At 43.0% G+C, this 27584-nt stretch overlaps 1 protein-coding gene and 1 long non-coding RNA gene across 2 annotated transcripts in view; one reads left to right on the top strand and one right to left on the bottom strand.

Annotated features, from left to right (window-relative positions):
- Positions 1–718: 718 nt before the first annotated feature.
- Positions 719–4154, bottom strand: LOC125329761. Its single transcript, XR_007205263.1, has 2 exons — positions 3837–4154; positions 719–3588 (listed from the first exon to the last, which is right to left on the bottom strand). It is a non-coding gene; the product is annotated as an uncharacterized LOC125329761 (long non-coding RNA).
- Positions 4155–4263: 109 nt separating this feature from the next.
- GRID1 (glutamate ionotropic receptor delta type subunit 1) overlaps positions 4264–27584 on the top strand; it is a 499007-nt gene continuing 475686 nt past the window's right edge. The window contains 2 exon segments of the mRNA XM_048310905.1: positions 4264–4687; positions 6842–6997. Coding sequence (XP_048166862.1) covers positions 4609–4687; positions 6842–6997 — 235 coding nt within the window. The 5' untranslated portion in view covers positions 4264–4608.

The following is a 27584-nucleotide window of genomic DNA, read 5'->3' on the forward strand; positions in this document are numbered from 1 at the left end:
TTTATGGCATCTTAAAAGACATGTCAATCCAAATAAAGTGTTGACTGTAGCAAAGTTTCAGATTGTTAGTAGGCACACAACAAATTAATCAAGAATGTCAACTGTCCTGCAAAGAACTCTATAATTCAGCAGCCTTTTCTTGCAGACTCTAGTCCATTTACTCCTGCAAGATTATCATACTATGCTATCAACCATGAAAAGAGAAAAGGTGGTTTCAATAAGCTAAAGGAAGCTTCAATAAAGCAACTGAAACCTCGGGCTGTCACCACAGGAGAATGACATAATGAATTTTTAAATATAAGCATCCACAAACTTTGGAATTAAGTTAGGCTTGAGGTTTTGCAGTACTGTTTCTGAAGAGAAGCACAGCTGCTGAATTTCATGGCATTTTAGAGTAAGAAATTTTACTTTTTTGTGGGTGTGTTAACAGTAGACATCTTGGCTATTGGGGAAGGAGGGAGATTGTTACCATTGTTGTGTATTAGGATATTTTTTGGGTTTTTTCTTTTCATTCTTCCGACTCCACAGAGTGAGCAGCTAACAATTGGAGGTATTATCTGCATCTTTACACCTGATACAGAGGAGGAGTTCCATTTGCTTTCAGAAGGAATAAATCATTGCTACACGTACACAAATAGATACATACACACTTTTATGTGGGGAAGCCTCAGTTTAGCTATAGTAAATGGGTGAAACTTGGGAGAAGACTCAAGAAATGTTTAATCTTAAAGCCTTCCATTTATTCTGAATACAGGCTATGATAAAAGTCTCAGTGTTATGGTCTTGCAGAGCTCTTGCTTATGAAGCAGTTTTGTAAATGTGAGGTGCTTTCCAGATCGAGGCATATCCTGCAGCCATAGTTCTGATGATGTCTTTCAAAATGTGCTTCATTCTTGTTATGGCAGCACAGAGGGACAGAGCCCTGGGCACAAGGCTCCGAGTGTGGCACTGCACAAGTCTTTCAGTGCGCCTTTCTAGGAAGTTCTATGTTTCTAATTGCAGTGTAGGTTTTGGAGTGTTACTCCAGCCGTTCTCTTGTAGCAAAACCCACTTGGTACAGATTTCATACTATGTTCATTCAGACAACAGAAATAAGCACAGCAATAACTCGTGATGGGTCACGAGTTAAAATCACCACAGCGGTTTGCAAAGGTGGTAAGAGCTGTCTGAGGTGTGCACAGAATCGCATCTGTTGCCACAGAATTGAACTGTGACCAAGTGGCTGTCACTTGAGTTGGGTTTTTACCTGGCCTATTTCTGTTGAGATGTCATTCTTCTGCGGGCACTATAAATCCAGTGGTACCTTGTGGAATAATGTGTCATGAGTTGCCCCCTACATGATGATGATGGAATATCACAGCAGCTTGTAACATTCTTAATATACAAAGTGTTGGCAAAGGGATTGGCCTTGTGGTGTCAATTGCTGCACCTAAACAATGTACACCCACTGCTAAGTGTCAGCACTCCCCTGACTGCAAACAAGGAATGGGAGAGTTGAAAGGAGAGCTCTCATTTATACTGGGCTTAGAAATGTAGCATTGATAGCTTTTTTTGAAGGAGGGGAAATCATAGAAGAAGTAATTGTTATGAAAACATAATCCAAGCCAAAGTTGTTGGGATTTTTTTTGGTTTAGAAAAAAAGAGTAGAAGGAGAGGAGAAAGGGGAAAAAAATTTGCAAGTAACGTGAAAGAAAAGGTAATGCAACCTGAGTTAAAACCAGATGCAATGAAGTTTTGATGTGACATCTTTTTTATCTTGCAGAGATGCTACCGAAGCTGCAATCCTCCTTTTTACTGTGGTGGATCCATTTAGGTCTCATTGTACTTTGCGTGTTACATGTCAGATTTTATAGCATTTGAGATTTCTTCTGTGCATTTTTCTGGTTTGTTTTTGTCTTCTGACTGTAGCCTTCTGTCTGTTTTTGGTGCCTATTTCAGTTGGTCTGTTTTGCTGTATTCTGGTCTCTTGTCTTTTCCCCTCTCCTGCCCTTGGCTGGGACTGGATCCTTTTCTGCATTCAGAGCACTGCTCTTGGATTTCCCAGGAAATTTTGTAACTTGTCCAATCCACTGAGTTTAGAGTTTTAATATTTTATATTACTATTTTACTATTACTAAAATAGCACCCAGAGGCGTCCCAGCTGAGGTCAAGACCTCGCTGTACAAACTAAAGTAGGAGGCAAGCCTGTTCCCAAGTGCTTGGAGTGCAACTATAACTGATGTTTGGATGCCTGCATAAATCGTGGGATTAATAGCTGCATATTTCTACAGGTTTTAGGCTAGGACGCTAAAGCACTTCTCAAACACAAATAAATTTAGCCTCCTTTCCTCTATGAAAGTCAGAGACTTGGTTCTGCAGTAACACTTTCCCCCTCTCTAATTCCCACACATGTACTTGTTACTGACATATATATGACTCTGGTCAATATAGGTGCTTAACTTTTTAAAGAGCCTGTGTAAGTCACTAAGTGCATATTGATTTGAAGCAAATGTAAATTAGAATTAATTTTGACTTGCTAACGTAGTCAAATAAGGAACATTTCTATTGATCTCTGTCCCAGAAGCCAATTATCTGGATTAAGTGTTTTTATTACGTGAAATGCAGAGTATAGTATATATCATTCTGCATTGATCAGTGTGAAATTGCATATTTAAGACAAGGACTGTAAGTAAGAGTAGTTAACAAGTGATTTATTTTTAAAAAGCATATCTTGTTTTATTTACCCCTGCTCTTCCCTGTTCGAATGCTGTGTTTGTAACTACCACTGAATAGGAGGTCGTTGATGCATGTGGATCAACAGGGATTCTTGTTCATATCATTTCCATTTCAGCTTCCTTCCCTTTCACTTTGCTCCATCTATACTGTGTGTTCCCTCCCCCTTCTGCATCCCCAGCCCCCTTATCTATATTTCCTACTCCTTAGTATTGAGCAGTTCTTGCCGTACTGTGCCCTGCATGAAAAAAATGCTTTCTACATTGAAAAAATACATTGCAGCGATCGCTCCTGCAAGCAAGCAATGCTCAGCGTCGGGAGCATTTACTAGCGCACGTACAGGTGATGGTTATTAAAAGTGTGCTGAATACACATGACAGGGATGCTGTAGCCAGTGCCAGAGATACGGGCGCCGCCGGCCCCTTTGTCGCCACTCTGCCGGGGCTCAGCAGGCGGTGGGGGCCCGCTCCTTCCCCGCCGAGCCCCCGGGCTCGCCAGTCCCTTCCCGGGAGCAGGATGAGGCCACGGCGAGCTGTTACCAGGCTTGCGCTTGCAAGACGGCGACCTCCAGGAATCGCTCTGCCTCCCGTTACCCAAAGGCTGACATTATCTGTATGTACCCCTATAGCGGTCCGTGTGCCTCAGCCCCGCAGCAACTTAATAATCTTGGTAACATCCTGCTCTCAACTCATTTTCTTGGCAGTAGTTTTAATTACGTTTCGGGCTCCTGAATGAATTTGTTTTCTCTGGATCCTCGGTATATTGAGACGCTTGTCACGTTTAGGTGCCTGCAATCACTGATGCGTTTGTTTTAGGGGATGAATTAGTCTTCTGAGCCTGAGCATGTCCAATTTATGAATTAGATTTCACTGAAAGCTAGAACAAAACAAAACAAGAAAAGGTTTTGCTGTACCACTTTTCTTCCCTACCACCTCGCCCCCAGCGCAGGGGTAAAAACCTCGCATTTCCATTTCGTTCCTCAAACACGGATCACGTCCCGGGCTCGAGCGTGTGGAAGGAGGAAGGGGCATTCCCCCCACCGCCCGCTTCGGTGCGGTGCCCCCGCGCCGCCCCCCGTCGCTGAAGTTGGAGGAGCGGCAGCGGGCGCAGCCCCGCGCCCTTACCTGCGGGGGCGTCCCGTGGTGCCGGGCCGGGCGGGGGCTGCGGGAGGCCGCGCAGCGCTGGGCACCCTCCGGGCAGGGGCTGCGGCCCCGCGGAACAGCCTGCGCCCGGCAACCGGCAGCTGCCCACTCGCCTCGCATGCCTGCGCTTCGAGCATCGGTCCCCTACCCCTTTCCTCGGGGAGACATACATGATATAGAAAGAGATATATAGATAGATACAATTCTGGCTCTGTCTAATCTATTCCATCGCAGCCAATCGCCCTGCTGTGGCCCCGGCTCGGCGCTCCCCGCAGCGCTGCGCGCTCGCCCCGGCGCGGCCCGTGCGCCCCGCTGCCCGCCCGCCGCGCCGTGCCCCGGCGGCACCGAGCGCCGAGGCTCCGCAGTCACGTGGCGCGGGGGGCGGGCGGCGGCGGCGGGGGGGCCGCTCCGCAGTTCGCGGTCTGCCGGCGCCCCGGCACACACCGAGCGCTGGAGGCTCCGCCGCGCCGCCTGCCAACCCGGGATCTACCTCCGTGATTTTCTAGCCCCGGATTTTTTTTTTTTTTTTTTTTTTTCCCCCTCCTCCTCCTCATCGCCCGTTTCCCTCAATCTTGGAAAATTCTTGGGGCGCTGGGGGAATTTGGGGTTTTTTTTTTCTAAGAGGGAGGTGTTTGGGCATCTCCCCCCCCCGCGCCCGCTGCCTTGCTCCACCTGCCCTTGCGCCTTTTTTTTTCTTTCCCCCTGTCTGTCTCTCCACGAAACCCGGGCTGATGTGCTGTGCGAGAGGCTGGAAATGGAAGTGTTGATGCTCTGGCTTTTCCCCTGGATATTTCAGTGCGTTTCGGTGCGGGCGGACTCCATCATCCACATTGGTAAGAGAGGGAGCGGGGGGGAGGGTTGGAAAGGGACGCGGTAGATAAATAAATATATAAAGGAAGCGTCTCGTTTAGCCGCGATAATGACACGGGCAGCGGTGGAACCCAACTCCGCGGAGAGACAGGAGGACGGATGGGAGAAAGACAGCTGTATTCCACCCCCGACTGTAAAGTTAGGGGCGAAATTCTGCCTGTGCGCCGGGCTGGGAGCGGGCAGGGGACCCGCCGGGGCCGCCGCTGCGGTCTCCCATGTGGCTGGGGAGTCTGTGCTTGGACCTGTTTGCGTGGAAAGGCTTTCTTTCCCCCCACCCCCCGCCTCCTCGCCACCGAAAACAAACAACCGCCCCCATCACCCGAGCAGGAGAGAGGCATAGTCTGAACGTGCTCGCAGGGAAAACTTTCGGGGAGATAATCCCCTGGTTTCCATCTCCTGCCGTAGCAGGTGTCAGCCAAGCCGGAATGCGGGGGGCGGAGAGGGGAACTTGGCTGGGAAAGGGTTAGAAAGGCGAGCTTTGCAGCGGCTCTTGTGTGTGTGTGTGTGTCTATGCGCGCAACTGTTGTGGTTTGAATAAGATCTCATTAAAACCCCTGGGCAGCAAGAAGGCTGTATCAGCAGTGGGAGGAAGAGGGGGATGAATAAGAGGCAAAAGGAAAGGCTGATGTGAACTTTTATGGCTTCTGGGAGCAAGGCATGGTGATGTCCGCGGGAAGCCTGGCAAGCAAAAGCGAGGCTCTGCAGTCACCTTTTGGCTGGTGTTGAAAGGTACCAGCAGGAACGAAAATGAGGATGTTTAGGGGTGGAGAGGGGGGAGAGAATCACTTGTAGAGGATGATAGAGGAGGAAACGGGAGTACGACCGGGAAATGAAAAGCCGTAATTCCCACCAGCCTTTCGGGGAGGATAGGAGATCAGAAAAAGGAGGGGGCCGGGGCAGGAGCCATCCTGGCGAGGGGAGGCTCCACGGAGACGGGAGAAAAGTCCCGTGTCGACCCGAGGCAGGGGAGGGGAGAAGGGAACCAGCCCTGTAGCAAGTTTCCCAGCATGACGACTCTGGGGCCGGTGAGGAGGAGGCTCCGGTCGTCGCCGCTCGCCTCCGGAGCCTGGGGGCGCAGCCAAGGCAGACAGCATTGCGGAGCCATTAAGGAGACGGGGTCAGCCCTGACCGCAGCGAGGGACTCCGGCCCAGGGGCAGTCCCCAGGGCAGGGCAGACCCCCGCGGCACCGGAGCCAGCCCCGCGGGGAGGAAGGGCGGCGGCGGGGCGGCCTTGGGGAAGGGCTGAAGTGTGGGTGAAGGAGCCTCCGCGGGTCTCGCTCTCGGCTCCGCTTCTCTTGCGCGTGGACGGTGTCACCTCGGCTTCTCCCCGCACGAACTTTAGCCCGAGTGCTGTTTGCTAAGTAAGTGCGGTCCGCTGGGCAGGAGCGGGGAGCTGCTGTGTGCAGAGCTGTGATGCACACGGGCAGTGCACAGAGGCTCAAGCCACAGGCACGCACGGTGTGAATCAGCAGGACTTTTCCAGGCTGGGGCATAACGTTTTTTGCTTGGGTTTTTTTTTTGCCAGCTCTAAAGATCTCCCACCGCCGCGTAGAGCAGGGCAGTAAGCCTGGCGTGGGCACACACACGCTCCGTAGAGAAGGATTTTATGTAACACACATCGCCAGATGTTTTCAAGTTAACTGCATAAACAGGACAGTGAAATTAAAGCTTCCAGGTTACTGGACACAAATCCTGGCTTCACGTTCGTGCGTGCTTGTAAGCCTCAATAAAACCGCGGACCGAAAGGCAGCATCCCAGGGAGAGGCGAGCAGCGAGCAAAAAGTTGGTGGAGTTTCCAAGCCTGCTCCTTTTCCCGTCACTGGCGAAGCAAGTCCGTCACCCCGCCGTGGCTCTGGTTCAGGGCTCCGTAAATGCCGGTGGAGCAGAAGTGGCCGGGAGGAATGCTGCGCTTCCCCGTGCCCGGGACGAGGCCGCCCACGTGTGTGTGGCCCGGCCCCACAGGCGCCCGGTGTCCCCGGGGCTGCGCCACCCGGTACCGTGCGAGCCGGCTTGAGCCCTGCACGTCCCAGAGCCCTGCTACCCACGTAGCGCGGGTCCTGGGGCGGCGGGCGGACGGGCCGAGCCCTCCTCACCCTCTGCCGCCTTCCTCCCATCAGGTGCCATTTTCGAAGGCAATGCTGCCAAGGACGACGAGGTGTTCAAGCAGGCGGTGTCGGACCTGAACCTCAATGACGACATCCTCCAGAGCGAGAAAATCACTTACTCCATCAAGCTCATAGAGGCCAACAACCCCTTCCATGCGGTGCAGGAAGGTGAGCGCCTCGGGCGGCACCCACGGCGTGGGCGGGTTGGGTACGTGGAGGGGACGGGCTGAGGGAGGATCGTCCCGTCCCACCGGCGGGGAGGGAGCGCCGGTGACTGCCCGGACCTGTCCTGGCGCTCGGCTGGAAACTTTTCTTCGGTCGGGGGTTGGCGCTGTCTTACAAGGAAAGGGGAGGGACGGCGCGGTGCAGCAGCGGCGGCGGCGCCGTGCCCGGCCCAACCCAGCCGTGCCCGGCCGTGCGCAGCCCGCGCTGGGGCGGCAGCCGCGCGGCGAAGGAGAGCACAAGGCACGGAGGGCTCCACAGCGCTCCTGGCTCCGCCAGTGCGGAGGGAAGGCCGGACCACGGTCGCACCGCTGCCCCCGTGCCACCAGCACGGCCACGCGCGGACGCGGCGGGCCAGGGCACGCGAAGGGTCCCGCCCGCACGGAGGGAGGGGGCGATGCGGCGCGGAGGGGCCGGGCAGGGGGCTCGGCTCTTGCGGGAGCGGCCGCGGAAGGTGCGGGGCACAAGCCGTCACCTCTCCCCGAGCATGCGGGGAGGCAGGGCCGGGGCGGCAGCGTGAGCGTGGAGCTCCCTCGGGGGCTGGGCAGGGGGTGAGGGAGCCGCCTTCCCAGAGCTTACAAGATGTGAAAAGTAGCTACGTTGGTAAATCATTCCAATTAGATTTTTTTTTTTTTTTTTTTTTTTTTGCAAAAGGGAAACGTTTAAATTAATCAGCTTGCCTTTACAAATAAGACTTTAAAAAGATATTATTTGTGATTTAATGAAGCGAAGATTAATTATGGCCTAGGTTATTTAAGAAGCTGTGTTTTTCAGTAGTAATTATTCTAGAAACAGAGAGCTATTTATATATCCAGACTAGAATATTAAAAAAAAATGATTCATCACCAGCCTTACCCTTAGTTTTACAGAGCACAGTGAATCTTTCCCAGTATGAAAATTTGCATTAATCCATATGTATTTATGTCTAAGTTGTGTACATGCAAATTATGGCTACAAAATTATACCAAATGTTAATTTTTGTGAACTCAGAACAATTTCTTCTGCTCTATCTTTTCCTCAGACTAGGTGCTAGCTAATATTACCAGGAGAAACAGCAGTATATGTCGTTTCAAGGGCCTCATCCTATTGGCAGTAGGATCCTTCTGCTGCTCTGAAAACTTAGCAAGGTGCTATGAAAAAAAATCTTCATGAAAATGGGAAGAAAAGGACTTTAAAATGAAACTCCAGCCACATATTCAGACACCAAAGGAAAATAAAAATCTCTAAATAATGGCGGGTTGATTTATTGGCAAAGAATAACTGAACAATTGGATCTTCTTACATTTCCAAAAACTCGGTGTCCTATATTGGAGCTTATTCATATTCATGGTAGTGACAGTAGTTGGCTGGTTGAACAATGGCTTTCAACAATGTCTTTTCTCAGAAGTAAAACTGTATGAAACCATTTTGAATGCCCAGGGATCTGAGCTGACAGTCTGGTGGATGGGGTCCCTTTGCTCAATTTTGTTAAAAACAGGAAAGCATGACCTAGTGAAGGACTTTTCTTGGTCTAGTGATACGATTTTCTAATTGAGTTATTTGCTAACCTTGAAGATTGGGATTGCATTTATGAAGACTACTATGAAAATAAATTTTCTCTGTTGAAGTTCTATGTTGTATCCACAGGAAAGAGTCTGGTCAGATTTTTAGCCTTTTTGGTACAGGAGCTTTGTGCTACCTCAATATATGTAAATAAAGATGTTTTCTACTGTCCCTTCTAAGATACTCTTTCAGGGCTCATATGTCCATTGCAGTTCGAATTGCTCTTTGATGAACTGATACCATACTGGAGAGTTAAGGAAGTGGTTGATGATTCTTCTCAATTCCAAAAAGAACTTGTTCTCTATCACTGCTTCATTAAGGCACGTCAGGGTGTCTTTTGGGAGGACTGCAGAATGATCCTTTCTGCAAGTAAAAGCTTGCCACAATGGGAGGCCTAAGAAAAGTGTCAGACTTTGCTCAATTTCCTGACTTGCTTTGTTGGTTCAGGTCAGGTCTTTTTTTTTTTAAGATTTAATTTCCTACTTTTGAAACTGTCATCCACGCAGACAGAATGATCCATGGGATGTACAAGTTGCTGATGTGTTCTTACTGAGCAGTGTCTCATTACCCAGTGTTACTTGGTGTTGTTCTGGCTATTCAAAATCTCATTGTATCTCACTGTATGGATGTCCTGCTCATTTTGGTAAAATATTGCATGTATTAGTCAAAACAACCTGGAGCAAATCCACTGCCCAGACTGCTCACAGAATCTTGCTGCTGCTATGTAAAATGCCTTGACATCCACATTATTCTTCTGCAGCATCTTTCCAAGCAGCACCATGGAAATCAATGTTACCAGCCTTAGCTTCACAGGGATGGAACTTTTTTTACAAGTAAAAACTAATTTGGAATAAAGCAGACGATTGTGATATCACCACCAGAATAGTTATTGCAAGTAAACCAATCACAAATATTGTATTTATTGGAAGTGTCTTTTGCATGGTTTTGTAAGATGACATTGTAAATTATCCTTAAATCCTTTTAAAAGAGTGTTGCAATCAGGGACCTTCACTTCAAGGTATTGTGCTGGTAAAATTGCGGCAAGTCATTATTCCACGTAACAATGTCTAATACACAATGACAAGGCTTTAATTACTGATGGAGATAGTTTTTAGCATGTGTTTTTCCTGGCATTTACTGTGCAGTTGGAGAACATCTGCATGGGTAGGAAGCACAGGAGAGTAGTACCAGTACGGTTTTCTTGGAGGAGCAGTGCATTCACAGAACTGAAGGCCAAAGAGAAGATACCTTGCTTTTCATACAGAGTAGTTTTCAGTGCTGGGATGTGCTGAGAACTGTTGTTAGATTTTGGGGAAAAATAAAAAAGCTCTAGGGACTTTGCTGTAGTGAGATAAGGAAACTATAGCAAGTCTATATAGCAGGATAAGTGGTAGTTTCTGGTGACTGAAATAGGTAAATAAAATTCAGAGATACTTTTTCTTCAAAGACTTGGTGGACACTCATGTTAATGGTTGTGTCAAGTGCCAGAGAACTGCAATTAAAGTATAAATTTTGTTTCCTCCTTTGTCATTCAGTTCAATGTTTATTGCATAAACAAGATCCTGTTGTGCCGATAAGTAATGAGATTTTTTTGGCCCCATCAAACATTCGATACCAAAGTGCAGCAAATGGGTGCAAGGAACTCCAGTGGCAAGGGATGAAGCAGTAAAGAGTGAACAGACCCTGGCTGCATGCATAAAACAGGACTGTGTTGTCTGCCCTTGCAAGCAGTCATTGCATTTTGTAGAATATTGCTTTTATGCATGTGGCAATTACTTGAGGGGAAAATTATTTTCTCACTGACTGTTACAGGAGGCAATTTACATGGGGAATCATTGTTCTTTTCATATGATTTAGAGAAATGAACTCAAATGACAAACATGAAGTTAAACTATATCTTTTCTTCCAAAAGAGTTATGTGCTGAGTTTCAGTTAAGTGCTTGTTTGTGTGTGGTGTGTATTTAAACTAGTACTTTAGTAACCTTTTTGTGATTCAAGGATTCAAATAAGTTCAAAGGTATGAACTTCTACGCTTTCAGTTCAAATTGGGATTTCTGAGCCTGTCATTAGTGTTGAGAAGGGACTGTGTGCATGACATATGGGTGGCAAACAGGTTTGCGGATGGGCTTGAAAATGCAATGGCGTGTTTAAACTAAAAAACCCAAACAAGACTTGTAAGTTTTTAAAATGTTGCTTTCAAAGGGGGCATAGTTAGCTGTAGGTCAAAACTGGGACACAAGAAAGCTAATACTTAACGTTTGTAGAGCCCTTAGGAGAAGGGATCAAAGGTGCCTGTTACTCAGAAACTGCAAAACTTGAAGCCCCTGTTTCTCAGTGGATGATGCTTACACATCTATGGAGCTTTCCTGGAGCTGAAACTTGCTGTTCCCTCTGCATAGCAATTTCAAATGAATTGTTTCTAATTTGGGAGGCCTTGTATGTGTGCTTGTTGATGTTAAAATGCTGTCAGTTCTGGAAACCAGAACAAATTTGGAAAATCAGAATGTGGTTTGAGAGCAAGAATGGTGTTCCATAAATGGGTTTATTGTCAGTCCCATACGCACTGCTGTGGTTTCAGAGCAACTCAGAGCTGCTGAGTTTTTGGGTGTCTGTGCTGTATACCACTGAGTGAATGCAATCTGTTATTATAGTCTGTAGCACTTGGTAATGATATGTACTTGACATAAAATAGAACTGACAGAATACACTATTTCAGTTGGAAGTGACCTACAACAATATCTAGTCCAGCTGCCTGAATAATTCAGGGCTGACCAAAAGTTCAAGCATGTTGTTAAGAGCCATGTCCAAATGCCTCAACCACTGACAGGCTTGTGGCATCAAGTACATCTCTAGAAAGGCTGTTCCAGTGTCTGACCACCTGGGCAGTAAGGAAATGCTTCCTCTTGTCCAGTCTCAACTTCTTGTGGCACAGCTTTGAACCATTCCCACACATCATACCACTGGATCTCAGGGAGAAGAGATCAGCACATGGTTCTTGATCTACCTTGTCTCAGCACATAAATTTAATGTTACAACCACAGTTGCTTTCCAGCAGTTTTATTTGTTGAGAAGGTGTAAGCTGATCAGATAAGATGAAATAGAGAACTGTAGAACCAGACTCAGCAGCTCCATTGCTATTTACAGTTATTCATGAAATATTACATGTACAAATTATTAGGGGTTTTTTTGGGTTTAGTTTCGTTTGTTTGTTTTTAATAACCCCATGAAACAAGGCTTTATTGATTTGACTGCACTGGCTTGGGATACTGGGTGCATAGGTAGAAACTATAGGCTGTACCTAGCTTTTTAAAGTAAAGCATTAAAAAAAAATAATCTCATCTGCCAGAATGGCAAAGGATTGGTTTATATTGATGTACTGTCAGTTTTTCTCCAGTGTTTTCTCTTGAGTCTTTCACTGTCAGGTAACTTTACCTTTATCTGCTCTTCTTCCATGCTTGAACACAGATTTCACACTGTTTTCATCGGAGTGCAAGGTCTTGTTTGGAAGTTTTGACAGGTGCACTCTGAACTCTCTGGAAAGCACGTATTGTTACATACTTTTTATCCTAGGTTTAATATCAGCTTTCAACACTTTTTAAAAGCCAACCAGAAAGTGTAGGTAGGGATTCCCACCCTTGGTCAGAGAAGCCTTGCTGTGCAAGTACATGTTTTTTCTACTAGTTCTCTGCATTTAAAGGATGTTGCTCAGTGGGGTGAATGGGTTTAACAGTTTTACCTCCTTGGGCCCTCTGAGATCAGACCATGACTTATTAAGGACTGCCACAGTGAAGACATCTGTGACGTTGTCATCTCATTGTGCTTGTTTTTGTGCTCTATAGTTGTATGTCTTGGTGTATTATAAACAAGAGTGTTTGCAGAGCTAAATAAAACAGCAAATTAAAATGTCCATCTTAGTATTCATGTATTTTTGTTACGTTGAAAGCAGTAGGAAGGAAAGGAGCTGATAGCCCATGAAGGAGTCCCTTTGGTGCTGAGGATGGCAGCAGGCTGCAGACTATGGCCCAATATCCACTTTTGTTTTGTTGGTTCATCCCTCTTGCTATTTGTTACTTGGTAGCCAACAGCTGTTCTGTTCTAATCACAGTTTAATTGCAGGTGCAAAATATTTGGTACTTTTGGAGGCAGTCCCACTTCAGCACATCCCTGGTGCAGTTTAGGTGTTTTCCCAGGCTGTACTGGGGTTAGTTCCACCCCAGCCACGTCCTCTGCCTTTGCAGGGGCTCCCATCAGTTCGTGCTGGGACGAGGCCCAGAGCTCGGTGTGAGACTCTCACACGTCGAGTGCTGCAGGCACTCAGGGGAACAAGGATGTGCTGTGGGGTCACAGCTTAGCATCCCCACAGAGCAAGAGGCTTTCTGTGGAAACACCAGCAGTGTGGATAGGACCTGATCAGAGCACAGGGTCCTGCCCCAGCTTGGCAGAGTCTGGGAGTGGAGAGAAGGCCATGAGAGGCATCTCAGTCCCTGTTTGCTGTAGGATGACAGGGTATGCCTTATTATTTTCATGCTTTGAAGTTAAAAGACTTAGTTTGAAAGGGTTGTTTTGTTTTTTTTACTTCCTCCATCTGCATAGCAGGTTAAATGCATTTCTTCTTTCTTCTAATTGCTAATATCTTTATTTCCATGTTAGCTGTGGGTGACCCATCTATTTTAAGGGTCTCATACAGAAAATTAGCTGCAGGTTAGGCTACAGTTCTTTTTCAGTATGTAATGGTCTTTCCCACTGATCCTGCTGCTGATCCTGCTCATTTACCAAGCAGCTGCAGTTGGGTTCCTTTTTCTGGGATTTCATTATGGAAAGTATGCTACATCATTAACTGGTATGCTAGAAATTATCTGAAAGATCAGAAATAAGCAGTGTTCATAAAAATGTTAGTGAACGTGCTTCAGGGTTAAATATTTTCTTTGTGTTTCTCTTATTTATGATTTTTTAAAGAAAAGATTTTTCTGAGCGCTTTGTTTGTCTGTGGCAGCTGTTCTCAGTCATTAATGTGGAGAAGGATCTGTAAATGTGAAATGAGTACACAAAACCTCCTCAGTCTGGTCTAGTTAAAATAATGGCTCAAGAGAAGGATCCTGAACTGTGAAATACAATCTGGATGTATGCATATACATGCATGCCCAAATACCCTGTACAAATAATTTAATTGCTAGACTTACTGTAATGTGTCCAGCAGGGAATATGCCTTGAGCCTTTCTCTCTTCAGAATCTTCCAGCTAGAGATGATTAGGGGATTGACTATCTAAGTATTACATTTTAATTTACATCTTCATACTTGCTGAATGAGATGAATTTAATATTTTGATGTGATTTATCATGCTAAGGTTGAGCCATACAGTGAAAGTAGCTAAAGTTACACGTTCCTTGAACAGAGGGGATGTCATCATGTTTATTAAAACTGTGGCTTACCACAGTTGTTTACCGGAAGGAGAACAAAACAAAGCCTCAAAGCCAAGTTATACAGCTATAATACTGCCCGACTGTAAGACTACAGCACACCAAGACTGTAGCTGAAACAGTTACTTCAGATGTAACTTTTTGTCATTTCAGAGCAGCCATAGTCAAAGTCTTTTTTTAGGCAAAGATGAAAATGTTTCTCATACTTTTATTAGTAATAAATTTCCTCTGAGGGGAATTCCTGCTGTGCCTTTATTCGTCTCTGTCATCTCATGCTTAGAGGTGTTTTTTCAACTTGCCCCTCAGAAAAAAAATATTACTTAGATTTTTGTAACCATGCTGCTGTGTGAGTCTTGTAATTGTAGGAAATGTAACTTTTTCTTTTAAACCTGCAAATGTCTGTGTTTTTCTGAAAGTGCCCTGCTAGAATAAAATTGGTCCACAGAGCTCTGTTTTTTTTGGTTTTTTCTTAGCAAGAGATTTTTCCATAATTTTCAGTTATTTGAGTTGATGATTTTGAAAAATGGTTTACATATTCTGTTTCGCTTTTTTTTTTTTGATGTAATAATACTCACAGTGATTTTTCTTACACACGGAAATTCTGTGTGGTCCTTTCCATTTGGAAACCTGTTGAAAGTGGTCAGGTTTCAGACTGAAGAATGGCATGTTTTATGCACAGGGCACACCCGAGTCCTGCAGACTTCCTTACACAGAACTGTGTCAGGTCTGAGGTTGAAATCTTGGTGTCATCCTGAGAATCCTTTCCATTTCACTCTTCACTGAGGCCAGGGAGCAGCTGATGCTGATCCTTAGTGTAGCTCCTTTCTTATTAGGATTCTTGTCAAGAAAATTGAAGTGAGATTGTTAAATAGTATACAGTATTTTGAGAACCTCATTTTATATCATATGTAGATCTGTAATAATTTCAAAGGCAGATAATAATGATATGCTAATATGCCAGGTTTTCTTTCATTTACGTAACTTTAGGGCAATAAATATCTGAAATGAGAACTATGTTGAAAGGCTTTCTTTTATGTTTTTTCTAATAGCTTGCATTTAATTATAATTTGGAGACTTGATTGCTGTGTTTGAAAAAGTGTTCAGGCTTGTGGGTTTGGAGTGCTTTTTATAGCCTGAAAGGTTTGTCTTATCAGGAAGAGGCTGTCTGCACTAGCACAGCTTTTGTGAAGTTCCTTTCTTCTGACCCTGTTGTGCATGTCCATTTTTTTCCCTTCTGCCTATTACGTATTCAGTTATGTAGTAAGAAAACTGGAAAGCACTAACAACTAGTCCTTAAAGGTAGAAAGAAGTAAGAAGCATTAATTTCAAGTGTTGTTTGGCTGCATTAAAACACACAGCAGGGTTGCTACTGCTTGACCTTACTGAGAACTATTCCCTTAGCAACCTTTCATAGAGGGAGTAAAAGGACAGTAAGAAAGCAATTTCTCCCCCACATAGTCAACAGAATCATATCTAAGAAATTAATTTCGCTCATCTAAACACACCAATCTCAAACCAAAAACTCCCAGTGGGGCCAGGGACTCATTAACTATCCTATTCCTCAGTCTAGTCATTTAATCCTCTGCTTTTTAATTTACTTATCTGAGTCTTAGTGATTGTAACTCGTAACATTGCTGATGGAATGCTTTCAATATCCTCGAAATCTCATTGACAATCTGGTTTGTTCTTATTTAGAAATTGAACAAAAGGATTTTCCATAGAACTGAACGTTTCTAAAGTTAATGAGAATTGCCTTTGTCAGTGGGTGAATGACCCTACTTTACACATTACACGATATTTAGGAAACACCAATTATTTGCTGCTTGATAATACTTCCAGTAGAGAAACTGTGTAATGATCTAGAGCATTTCCATAGCCCTTTGTCTTCTTAACTTCTCTGCTCCTATATAAAGGTCAGACTTGGGATAGTGGAAGGAGAAGTTGGCTTATGGGAGACAGAGCCTCTCAGTGTCTTTGCATGTTTGCAAACCCTTGACTTAATTTTACATTGATTTAAAAAATGCTTTAGAACTCCAAGGTAAACTCTGGTGTAAATTGAGCATTACCTTGTGTGAAATATTAGCTGCATTTTAATTGAAAAGACTGATGATTGCCCATTTTCTATCCTACTCGAGAGTATTTTTGGAATGAGAACAGTTATCTGAGAAGCTTAGAGAAAAGGAACTGAGGATGTGATGTCTTCAAGGGTCAAACCATAGAGGGCCTGGATGTTGAAGTGCACAAAAAATAAAAGGGAGCAACCCAATTATCTGCTTTAAGTTTATTTTTACTGAAACTTTATTTTTTTTTCTTTCCTTTCAGCTTGCTTTTGCCCTGAAGTTCTTCAGTTACTGTGGAAGTAACAGTGTTTTTGATATAGGTAGGACTTAGTGACCCAAACAGAAACAGAAAAAGCTTGTTCCTCCTATGGTCTGAGCGAGGTGTTTGCACAGTATGGGTCTGGATTTTTAAAGAGGCTGGAGAAGGGTAGAGGTTTCACATCTTAGGCAAGCAATCATTTTGCAAATAATCAGCCTGTGCAAGGCATTTCGCTTTCCAAGAGGAGAAAAGGAATTTTTGCTCACAGGACAAGATGGAGAAAGATACGGTGTAGCAGAAGTTGAGGTTGACTAAGCCTCAGCTTGTAGAAAGCCACTTGCCCAGGACAGCTTGACATGAGAGTGCCCATATCTGCCTTAAAGAGTTGTATAGTCCACATGAAAAGTTAACTCCTGTTTCAGCACTACCTAGCTTTTGTTTTGCCTTTAAACCGCCCCCCCCCCCCCCCCCCGCCCCCTCCCTCCTTCATAAAGGCTTAATGCATTGTTATGTGTTGAGGGCAGTTTACATTTTTGTGACCATGTCCTCTTTGATTTCAAACTGCTGTTCAAAAATATAATGTAATGTCAGATAAACTCAGAGTCATCTGGGCAATGTAATTAGTGATACCTGATTCTTTTATAATCAAATCTGCAAGCCTCAAAAGCCATTTTTCTGTCTTTGAGTAGGCTTTTTTCGGTAACCCAATATTTTTCTCAGGAAGGTGTCTCTCTGTTATCCATTTGGTTTGTTCTTATTGCCAAGTCAGGGACTGTAGAGTTGTAGTTGGTACCTTTGTGCCTGGAGTTCTTAACTAAAACTTGAGTTTCTCAAAAGCAGTTAGCTGAGGAGACTTTCTTGTCTGTGGTTGCACTTTTCAGAGGCACCTCATCACTTTTAACCATGCCCCATTTTGTATGAACAGCAGGTCCATCATTCTACCTCCTGGTGAGGTTTGTAAATATAGGTTTTTTTCTTCCAATTCTGATGTCTTTTTTTTACCTGTCTTCTCTTGTTTGGCAGGATGGTGTTCCCCCATACTTCCCTCTTCCCTGCCACTGCTCAATGCAATAGATTTTGTGGAAATGCTTTTTATGATTTACTGGATTATTTTATTTCCATTGCATTTTAATCATTGTGATGACATCTGTTGGCAGCACTACACAGATAATTTGTCAGAGTATATTCTAAGGTTTGTAAATGCTTACTTATATCTACATGACAAAACTAAGGTTTTGTCTTTTTCATTTACATTACAAGAAGTGGAATTGCATTATGGAAATGAAAAGTGTCTCTGGAAGACTTTTTGCCATTCAGTGACCAACAGGGGAAGCCTTTAAGTTTCATGTAGCTTCCTCTGTGTTACCTGCTGCAGTGAGCCTTGCATTACAGAATTAAGTCTCTCATACTGCTTTTACTGATATGAAGGGTAATCTTAGTCTCTTAAAACCATTTTATTTTAGATTTTAACCTTTAAAGCTGTTTATCACTGACATTATAAGGAAATGGAGAGCACAAATGGACAAGAAGCCACAGCTGCTTCTTCAGGACATCCCAATAGCTCTAAAGAATGGCAAAATATCCAGAATGTAAAAAAAAAATGACAGCAGTGGTCAGTTGTATTTGCTGTAGGGCATTCTGGCAATGCTAGTAGCTAAATACATTCAGACTAAAATGGTAGTTTGGTCAAAAACACACTTCCTAAAACTTCTGTGAACCTGAGGCGGATTATGCACTGTCGTAATTTCAAGGTATTTGTGTTTTCTTTCTTGGGTTAATTATCTCCAAAGAGATGTTGCACTTTGGGCAGCTCAACATGAAGAAAAGTACTTGGTGAGTATGCAAGAAATAGCTGTTGATCAAAGATGGGAGTTCATGTCCTGCATTTACGGTGGCACTGGGGCTCTAAACAGGATTTTAGTAATCCTGACAACTGGTCTTTGTTGTTGCTGGCCTGCAGGGAGACTATTTGTAATCTCGTGTTTTGACTCTTGCCTTGAGAAGTTGTGGGTGGTTGTGTTGACTCAGTGGAAGTGGCACATCTAAAGGATGCTGTAAGAGGAAGGCGTGGAGCAGGATGTGTGTCATGTTTTGGTTCTGAAATATATTTTCTCTGAAGAATAGATGAATAAGCTGTGACATGGGGTAATTAATAGGGAATCAAATTCTTTTAGATCTCTTGTGTTTGTAAAAAGAGAAAATGTGCTTTAAAATGATGCGTTCTTTTGGGCTTTCAAGGGAGAAAAACTTACAGTCTGGAACTTGTGACAGACTTACAACGTAGGAAGTTGGGTTTCTTTCTTTTTTCTTTTTTTTTCTTCCAGAAGTAGCATTGCTAAATTGCCCAGGGGTGTAGTTTACCTCTGTACAAAACCTGTGCATGGAGTCTAAGTTAACTGTAAAATTCATACACTGTGAAATGCAGCACAGGAGCCCAGAGAACTACTGAACAAGGCCCTGGAGAAAAATATGTATCTTATATACACACAACACTTTACCTGGCTAAATTCAACTTAAATTCAGTCACGAGATGATCAAAGGACAGGCAGGAAAAGGTGTTAGCCTGGATTGCTCAGTTTGCTTTCTGGGACAATTAGTGGAACTAATAAGGTAAGATTGTTCTGTCTGAGGTTGAAGAAGAAATAGAAGGAGTTTTTCTGAGTGCAGAACAGCACAGCAACAGTTGGGAAGGCTCTGCTAGCTCCAGTGCCTCTGAAAAGTGCCTTAAGGCAAATTAAAGGCTCACATCTATTTGCCATTTAAATCTGATCCGAACTACTTTGTTGCTGAGGTGAATCAGACTTAGGAAATACAAATAAATATATAGGTTTAGAAAGTTCTGTCATATCTCCATCTCTTCAGGGCTATTTTGAATGTATAATTTGCGAATATCTTGTCAGATTATCACATTAACTGGGAAATAGTCATATATCCTAGGGCCTTTGGAAAATGCACTTTGAAGCTGAGAATTTTAAGGGGTATTTTCAAGATTTAGCATGTTATTACAATGTTAATAAATAGCTTAAGAATTGAAGAAAAGCTTATGATACTGTTGATAAGATCGAAACTATCTGAGGAAGCTGGACTAAGTCTCCAATAGACATGCATGAGGGAAAATGAAATTGCTCCTGAAAAAAATTAGTATATATGTGAACTTTGCAATTTTTTTTTTTTTTTTTTTTTATTTTTTTTTTTTTTTTTTTTATTATTTCTGGTGATATTATATGTATTAAAAAAAAAGTCAAGTTATCTTAGCATTTGGTCAGAAAGTTTTCTAACAGGTATTACAAAACTATTTTCTTTATGAAACCATAGAGTCAAATGAAGATATAGTTTGATCTTGGTCTCATAAATTCTAATTTTACAAAGTTCTGTGAGTTTCTTCATGAGAGGTTGTTAATATGAAATGTGCCTGTGAACTTCCCAAAAGATTACTAATTACCTTTGTATCCATATTTGCAACTAATGGTTCATGTGGGAAAAGTGTGGCCATCAATGTAGTAGAGTGTTCACACTGCTTTAGAAAATTGTGCCTACAATGCAATCATCTGAAATAATACTGAGATTTAAGTTAATGATGGGAAATATTTGCTGACAGGACTGGCCTCAAGGCATTCTTTTTCCTTCCTAAATGCTGATAAAATTGCTTGAAATGTTCTAAAGTATATTGATGGTTGTCTCAAGATGGATATATTGGCTTAAAAAAGGATTATGCCATTCTCCTTGTAATTATATTCTCTTTTTGATGAGATTTTAACAGGAAACTAATTTCATTTGTCTTTCTATAGAAAAGTATTTCTATAGAAAGTAAACTTGTTGAGACTACTAGTTATCTTGATACAGAGAAAGGTCAATTGATTTTCTGGATGCAGATCCTGGATTAAGTTTTAAATTGTGGAAGTTTAACTCTGGTTTCTGGTGAATGAAAATAGTCAGGTGAGGCGAAATGGGAGTCCCAATATATTTTCCAAGCTCTGATCTGTTAAACACAGTAAGGAAGACAAAACTTTGTGACCACTGTGTGTGTCATTGGGATTGGAGTTCCTCTTCCCAGTGCTCATGACATGTTATCACATAGTTCATGCCTTCTCCTGACACAAGATGGGCCCAAGAAGGGATCTTCCTCTTGAAAGATAGCTTGAGGTCCATGGTCGTTTTTAGCTTCATTCCTTATTTTCTTTCCCCGCCTTCTTACTGCTGGCATCCTTTGATCACCGAAGTACCAGAGGAAGTGATGAGAAATTTGGTAAATTAGCCTGGTGCACCTCTTGGTTAATTGTATTATCACTCCACAGCACTTGCCTAAATCAGAAGTGGGTTAAACAAGATGTGGACTTGTGAAGAAATTTTTCTCCTTGGTGAGATAAGTGGAGAACTGCTGCTTGTTTCATTTTCACTCTCTGCGCTCTCTTGGTTGTGATCTGTTTCTCAGGGTTTTCTGAACTACTTGACATAGAACATTTCTTGATATTGTTGGGGGTTGGTACGATAGCTTGAATTTCATCTGCTCTTCCCTTGAGTGGTGTTGTGATTCTGGCCTTTGGGCTCTTACTGTAGACTTTGGGCTGGCTGTAGAGCAGTTGTTTTCAAATTTTTTCCATTTCCGTACCTCTGGAAAAGTTTCCAAGTGCACTGATCATTTAAATCTACTGAAACTTGGTGGTGTTGTTGGTTTTTAGGTTGTTTTTCTTAATTGCCTAGGTTGGTCTGTGACCCACAGGTTGAAACTAGTTGTAGAAGATTTAGGAAATAGTCCTTGGTGTTCACAGGACCCATGTGCTACTTACTCCTTTATTGTATTTTCCTGTGATTGCAGAGAATTGCAGTCAGTGACCCAAATGATCTTTCCAGCTTTGACCCCCTGGCATGGAACATAAGTACAGAATTGTAGAAGGATTTAGGTTGGAAAAGACCTTCAAGATCATTGAGTCCAGCCATAAAATGACAGTATGCTCATTGTCATTAACCTCATGCTTATGTTTATTTTCCTTAAAATAGTCTGATCTTTTCTTATTTTGTAGTACTGAGGGTTTCTCTTATCATTAGCTGGCTACAAAGACAAGAAAAATTGACTGGCATTCTTGAATGATAAGCCTTTATCTAAGTGCTGACAAGCAGAGGAACGACCCCCTTGAGTTTGCCAGTCTTGTCGTTTTCTGTAGGGAAATACAATGTGAAGGAGGAGAACCCTCTGTCTTTGGAGGTATAAGCCTGAGAAATACCAAATGAAGATAAGAATTCAGGATGTCTGACAACTGTAAGCTCAGATATTGGCCTGTTTGCCAAGCATGACTTCCACTGTCATAATGCAGACTAGAAATCTTCAATAGCTGCATTTCAGTGCTTGAAAACTAGTGAGTGATTATTTCATCTTCTGTTTATATCATTCATCAAAGCAGTCTAGGCTGACAAGGCCTGGAAAACTCTCAAGGGTTTGCTGCTGTTAATGCAGTGTGCTACAGTGGGACCTTTCTTGTACAACAATGTTGCTGAGTACTTCTAATATCACAGTCTCTATTGTCACTGACTCACTGAATCATAGGAGCTGCCTGTTCCTCCCCATCTGCCTCATTTGAACCGATTGCAGCAAATTCCTTGGAAGTGCTTCCCTCTGTATCTTGCATGTGAACATTTGAAGTTGATTATATTTGTTGCAATTGATAGCAAACAGTAGTTGTTTGATGCTTTATAAAAACTCAGACCATTTGCTTAAAATAGAAAATAGAATTAGTTGTGTGTTTTGATGAACTTATCTGTTTTCAGAAGTATGAATAAATCACTGTATTTGATAATGTTTTACTGCTCTAATTTATTAAATTTATTAGATGCTTCTTCAACTTTCTTCAGTTCCTAGAAGTTTAGTATGAGAACCACAACTTGCTTTCTTTTTGTTCATAGAGATTTGAAAGCATAACTTCACGACCATCAATAACCATGTGAACTTTTGCCTGGCTTGATCCTCAGCCATGTTAGAGCTGAGGTTTTAGACCACACATAACCTCATGGCAACTCTTGTTTCTAAATAGTGAAAATCCCTGTTATTTTTTACACGTAGGCTCAGAATTTGTGCACAAAAGAGCTTTCCAGGCCCATGTGTGTTTAGACTTGATCTGTGACCAACACAGTGTAACTACAGTGAGCATGAACCACATCCAGTCCTAGGGTTACTTCTACCCTGTCATGTAGTAGAGCTTGACACACTCATGGGAGTCTCCTTTGGGATGCATTTCTTCTTTCTTCCCAGGTTAGCTTGGCTCTTCAGCCTCAGTGAGTGGGTGTCTTATACAAGAGAACAACTCAACTGGTTTGTTGCTTATGCTTATTGCAGTCACTTGAAGTCTTTTGCAGGTATTTCTGAAGGTTGACACTTGATCCTTCCACTGCAGCTCTGGGACAAAGGATTGCAAGTGTAGCATCAGCTTTAGTTCTAGCAATGAATTTTGCTGCTCTGTGAGGCTTGCCAGTATTGCCACTGCCCCATGGCAAGGGATGGGATTTGAGATAGGCAGCTGTTGCTGGGGGCAGGGTAGGAGCACCCCTCATATTTTCCATTTTCTCCCAACTGACATTTGGAATAATAGGATCTGCTTACTTGAGTGCACCGCTGGGACTTCACCTGGGGTTTGTCCCTTCATGTTTATTTCCTGTGGCAGAAGCAGATGGCCTTGACCAGAATTCTTGTGGGATCAAAATTCAATTTTGCTTAAACTTTGACCGTGGGGGAATTGAGTCCATGCTTCTGGAAGGTGCAGGCAATGGGAAAATAATTTCACAGATAGAGCTGCCCCACGAACAAAGTTGGAACAATGCTAAGTGTTGTCAAAGTTACATCCCTTTAGCTGAGACACAAGTGATCATCTCACAGGTGACAGCGTGCCCAGCTGCTGGCTGAAGACAACCAGGACTCTGTCATGGACTAACTGCTTCCAGCTGAGTCACAAGCCTCAGCAGGCTTGACTGATCTGTAAAGACTTGAAGTGGTCCATTCTGAGAGAAAGAACTGCAGTCTGATATGTGCTGTTCAATATAGGCACAAAATACAGGCTATACTGGGGAAGTTATTTTTTGAAAATTGCTCAGTCACCTTTAGAAGAAATAGGCAATAAATGTGCTTGACTGTCTTCATTAAACCCCAAAACATCTGTTACAATACTTTTTATGGTAACTGAAGTAGGTATTAAGTCTGACTGTAAAAGTTATCGATAACACAGCTTTAAAAATTTATTGCCTGTTTTACTAGTCATTGACAAATAATTTCCAGAAGGAGGCTTTAAAGGGTCTGATCTATGGAGTTCAGAGATTTGGGGTTGAGAGTATCTAGGTCTTTCAAGGAGAGTATGTTTGCAGATTTATGATTGGTATCAGATGATTTTCCAAGCTCATAGCCAGCTATTGCTAAGAGATGAGAAAGAGCTAGCCAAGTATGGACAATGGGAGAAGAAAAACAGAAAATTCCCTGCAGGGGTCTCCCAGGCCCTAATGTCAGCCATGCAGATGAAGCTTGGTATCCCTTCATGGGAATATCTTTAAACTGTAACAAGAGAAAGGTTCTACTAACCCCAGATCACTACACTGCATTTAAAAATTTACTGTAGCTTCAGGAAGTGAACCTGGAAACAGGTGTGTCAGGAGATACGGCAGAACTGGAGCTGCTGGATAGTGTAAGTCATACAGAAGATAAGAGGTCCGAACCTACATTGTTTTAATCCACAAAAACTGTTACATGTAGCACAGAATGTATTCCACAGTGGATTGGAGATCCATTATGAATTTTTGAGAGCTTTCAGTGGCAAAATGTAACAAAAGTTCTTTGAAAAGGCATGCAAGCAGCTTTGCTCCTTTCTCAGCTTCTCAGAAAAATGTAAAACAAAATGCAAACAAAATTAACCCCCCTAACTGCTTATAAAAAATCCATTCAATGAGGTTTGAGAAAGAGTGGTTGGAAAACTCCTTTATTTCATCATTGGTATTTTGAAGGCTGAATAGAGTGCAGTTTTTCTGTTACAGACTTCTTATTAAAAATATTTTCCTGCCTCAGAATGTATAATTTTTGGTGACAATGATGTTTTCTGTTACCTCTGCTCATTCTCCTAGGTAAAATCCAAGGAAGACCTTGCTGTCAGTACAGATTCTTTTTGTGGTAAAGAAGATTTTTTTGTCTGAAAACTAGGTGGCTAATCAGTCTTGGACAGTGTCAGTAGATGCACAGAACCACTACCTTTTTTTACCTTCTGTAGTTCCTATTGTTTCATATAATGAGAATATTTTGGAAAAACTCCTAACTAAATTTCCAGGGAACCGTTAATTCTTTTAGTGTAGTTGGATACCTGACAACAAAGCCTTAATGTCATTTAGAAGACTTAGAAGCAAATGGAATGATTTTGATCTGAGAGCTTTGGTGGACTTTGCCATCCCTGTAGTCGATGGTTGCTGGTGCCAGGGCTCACTGAGGCACACCTAGAGCTGTCCCAGTGCTGCTGACCCGGCTTCTGTGCAGGCACCCTGGCAGGGAAAAGGAAAAGGAAGCAGCAGAAGAGTGGTGTGGCTGGATCTGCTGCCTGGGCAGCTGGCCAGGGGCTGCTGAGCTTTGCACACAACCATTGGAGATCTCTGCTCTGACTCTGGGCCAGTCACAGAAGGAACCTCACAAACTGCCCTTGGGACTCTTTGGTCTAATGAGGGAGCAGGATATGTTGGATTGCTCATGATTGATCATCTGGTCTCTCTGTCAAAACTTGTTACTGAAGTCTGTGTATGTGGGCAAAATTCCCTTTTAATTTCAGTGAAAAAGCTACAAACTGAGGCAAGCAAGTCCCAAAATCTGGAATTTGAAGCAATCAGCTGGCCTGTATTTCTCCCATTCTGTGAAATTCATATATATCTATATGTGTGTATATATGTCTAAAATAACTGCTCGCCATTAGGAAGATTTTGTGCATATTTCCTGTAAGGTATGTCTTATGCCAAACCCAGTCATTATAGGAATGAAATGCTTGCAGTTAGGCTGATTGCAGCCCTCCCCCCAGACCTTGAACAGCAGTTTCTTGCGCACTCTGGTATCTCCCTTGCAGGCCCCGTCTCTGCCAGGCTGGTCTTTGACAAGGTGACTCAGCCAGCAGCTGCTGAGGCACAGGGTCCCTGCAGCTCTTGCTGCACTTAGCCTTGTGTTTGCATTTGCACTGGAACTCTTCAATCAGGTACCTGCATGACCATCTCAGTGTCCTCATTTCCCGCAGAATATTGAACCCTCCACTTAGTATCTCCTTTCACTCTACACAGGCTTTCACACCTCTTGAATCCCAGTAAGAACTGCTGTGATGCCTAACAATGTGTGTCTGGTAACTTACTGTAAAGACAGCTCCTGATGATTTAGTGCAACAGAATGAAGGCATATTTCCATTGAAAGTACTTTTGTTCTTTCCATTTGTTCAGCCAAACGCTTCAGAAATAGCTCTGGTGCTTGGGTTTACCTCTGCAAGCCTGAGTTTTTTGATACTGAGCAATTTCTGTTTAGAAATTACTAATTAGCTGGAGACTCAGGATAAAACAAGGAGGTGTCAAATATGGTAAGAATCTCTAGGGAGGTTGCTGTGTACCTGCCCTGTGTTTGATTAGGGAGCACTTCTAAAGCATAAGAAAGAGAGAAGCTGTCATTCTTGCCTCTAATGGGAGGCCTCAGAGATGGAGCTGTTAACTGCTCTAGAGACAGCACTGTGGATTTCCCTTTTGAAAGTGTCTTGAGAGATAATTTTCCTTCCCCAGATCCCTGGTGACATGGAGGGCTCAAAAGCATGTGTCTGACTTACAGCCCCTCAAAGTCTTCTTATCCAGAGGAAATCTTCCCAGGAGTCTTCATAAAGATACTTGAAAAGAAAAGTAGATCACTGCTTGCACAGGGCCATAAGATCTCATAAAAAGGAAAAGCTTTGCACAGCAGAGGATTTTTCTTTCTCTTCGTATACCCCCTAATGACTGAAATCAGTAAAAAAAACCCCAACTATAGCCTATCACACAGAAATGGAGAGGACTTGGGTTAGACAAAGTTTTTAGCTTTATATAAAAACCTTCTTTGTGTTTTATATAATAGCTGTGTGTCACTGTGAAGGACTCTAAAAGGGCTTTCATCAAGAGGGATTTAGATGAACACTGAAAGACAAGGTGATACTAGTACTGACTTGTTTCACATGTAGTCTTTGTTATTTTAACAATGTCAAAATTTCTGATAGCCTAGATATTTCAAAAAGGCAGATAGGTACCTGTAAATGGTTCTTCAGGATGTTTATAAGTTTCGGGCTTATAAATTGAAGTTTAAAAGCCTCAGTCTTTATCTGAAAAAAAAAATGTAGTCACTTTCCAGTAAAATCTGTATTTTCTTAAACAGAAATATTTTAGCTATTGTAGACCATTTTATTGCCTATCACTGTATAGATTCTCATCTGGTTGCTCTGTAATAATACAATCTTTCTGCTCTACCTACTTGTAACAAGAATTGTGAGAATTAATTAACAAGTCCTGATAAGAATATTCAGCACACTCTTAAGTATTTTATTCTGAGAGATCTTGCCTGGAAGTGCTTTTCTTTTCCCCATATGTATTAGGATAAAAGGTCAGGAAACAGAGTTGCAGTGTTTGACATCAGGGATGTGTGTTCAGATGGTGGGGTGAGAGTTGGCTGCTGCACCACTTGCAAGAGAGAGTCTCTGAAATTGCTCTTTTTATTGCCTTTTGATGGCTTTGCACCAAAAGTTTTCTGAGCATAGCTTCTCTACTGGTGTCAGACTTTGAAGCTGAAAGTGAAGTTAATAGCATGTTTTGTGAGAAAACTGGCAAGCTCCTGTAAAAGCTACAACCACCTGGTTGCGTAGTGGTACCTGTTTTGAGAATATTTTCATCTGTGTCTGGGGTTTTCTGCAGAGCAACCAGTAATAAATTGTTGGTTAATCACAAAAAATAGCAGGACATCAGTTCATATGGATCACTTTTATTTAAAATAACTCTTCGCTTTCCTAGTAATCATCCTTGGTCTTACCATTATTTTTTTCTGGCTTTTCTTCAATTACCAGGGATGAGTTACAGGCCTTTATTTGGTAAACTTACTAAATGACCTAGGTGGAAGGCTCTTGCATGGAATAAGTGATATGATATCGATAAAAGGCTGTTATTTTGTGTGTCTTGAGAGTGGCAGTATCCTGTAATTGGATGAAAACTCCCTGGCCAAGTCCATCAAGCCTTTGAATTCTTTTCTGTGACCTTT

The sequence above is a fragment of the Corvus hawaiiensis genome, chromosome 8, assembly GCF_020740725.1.
Source record: "Corvus hawaiiensis isolate bCorHaw1 chromosome 8, bCorHaw1.pri.cur, whole genome shotgun sequence".
Classification (NCBI taxonomy): Eukaryota; Metazoa; Chordata; class Aves; order Passeriformes; family Corvidae; genus Corvus; species Corvus hawaiiensis.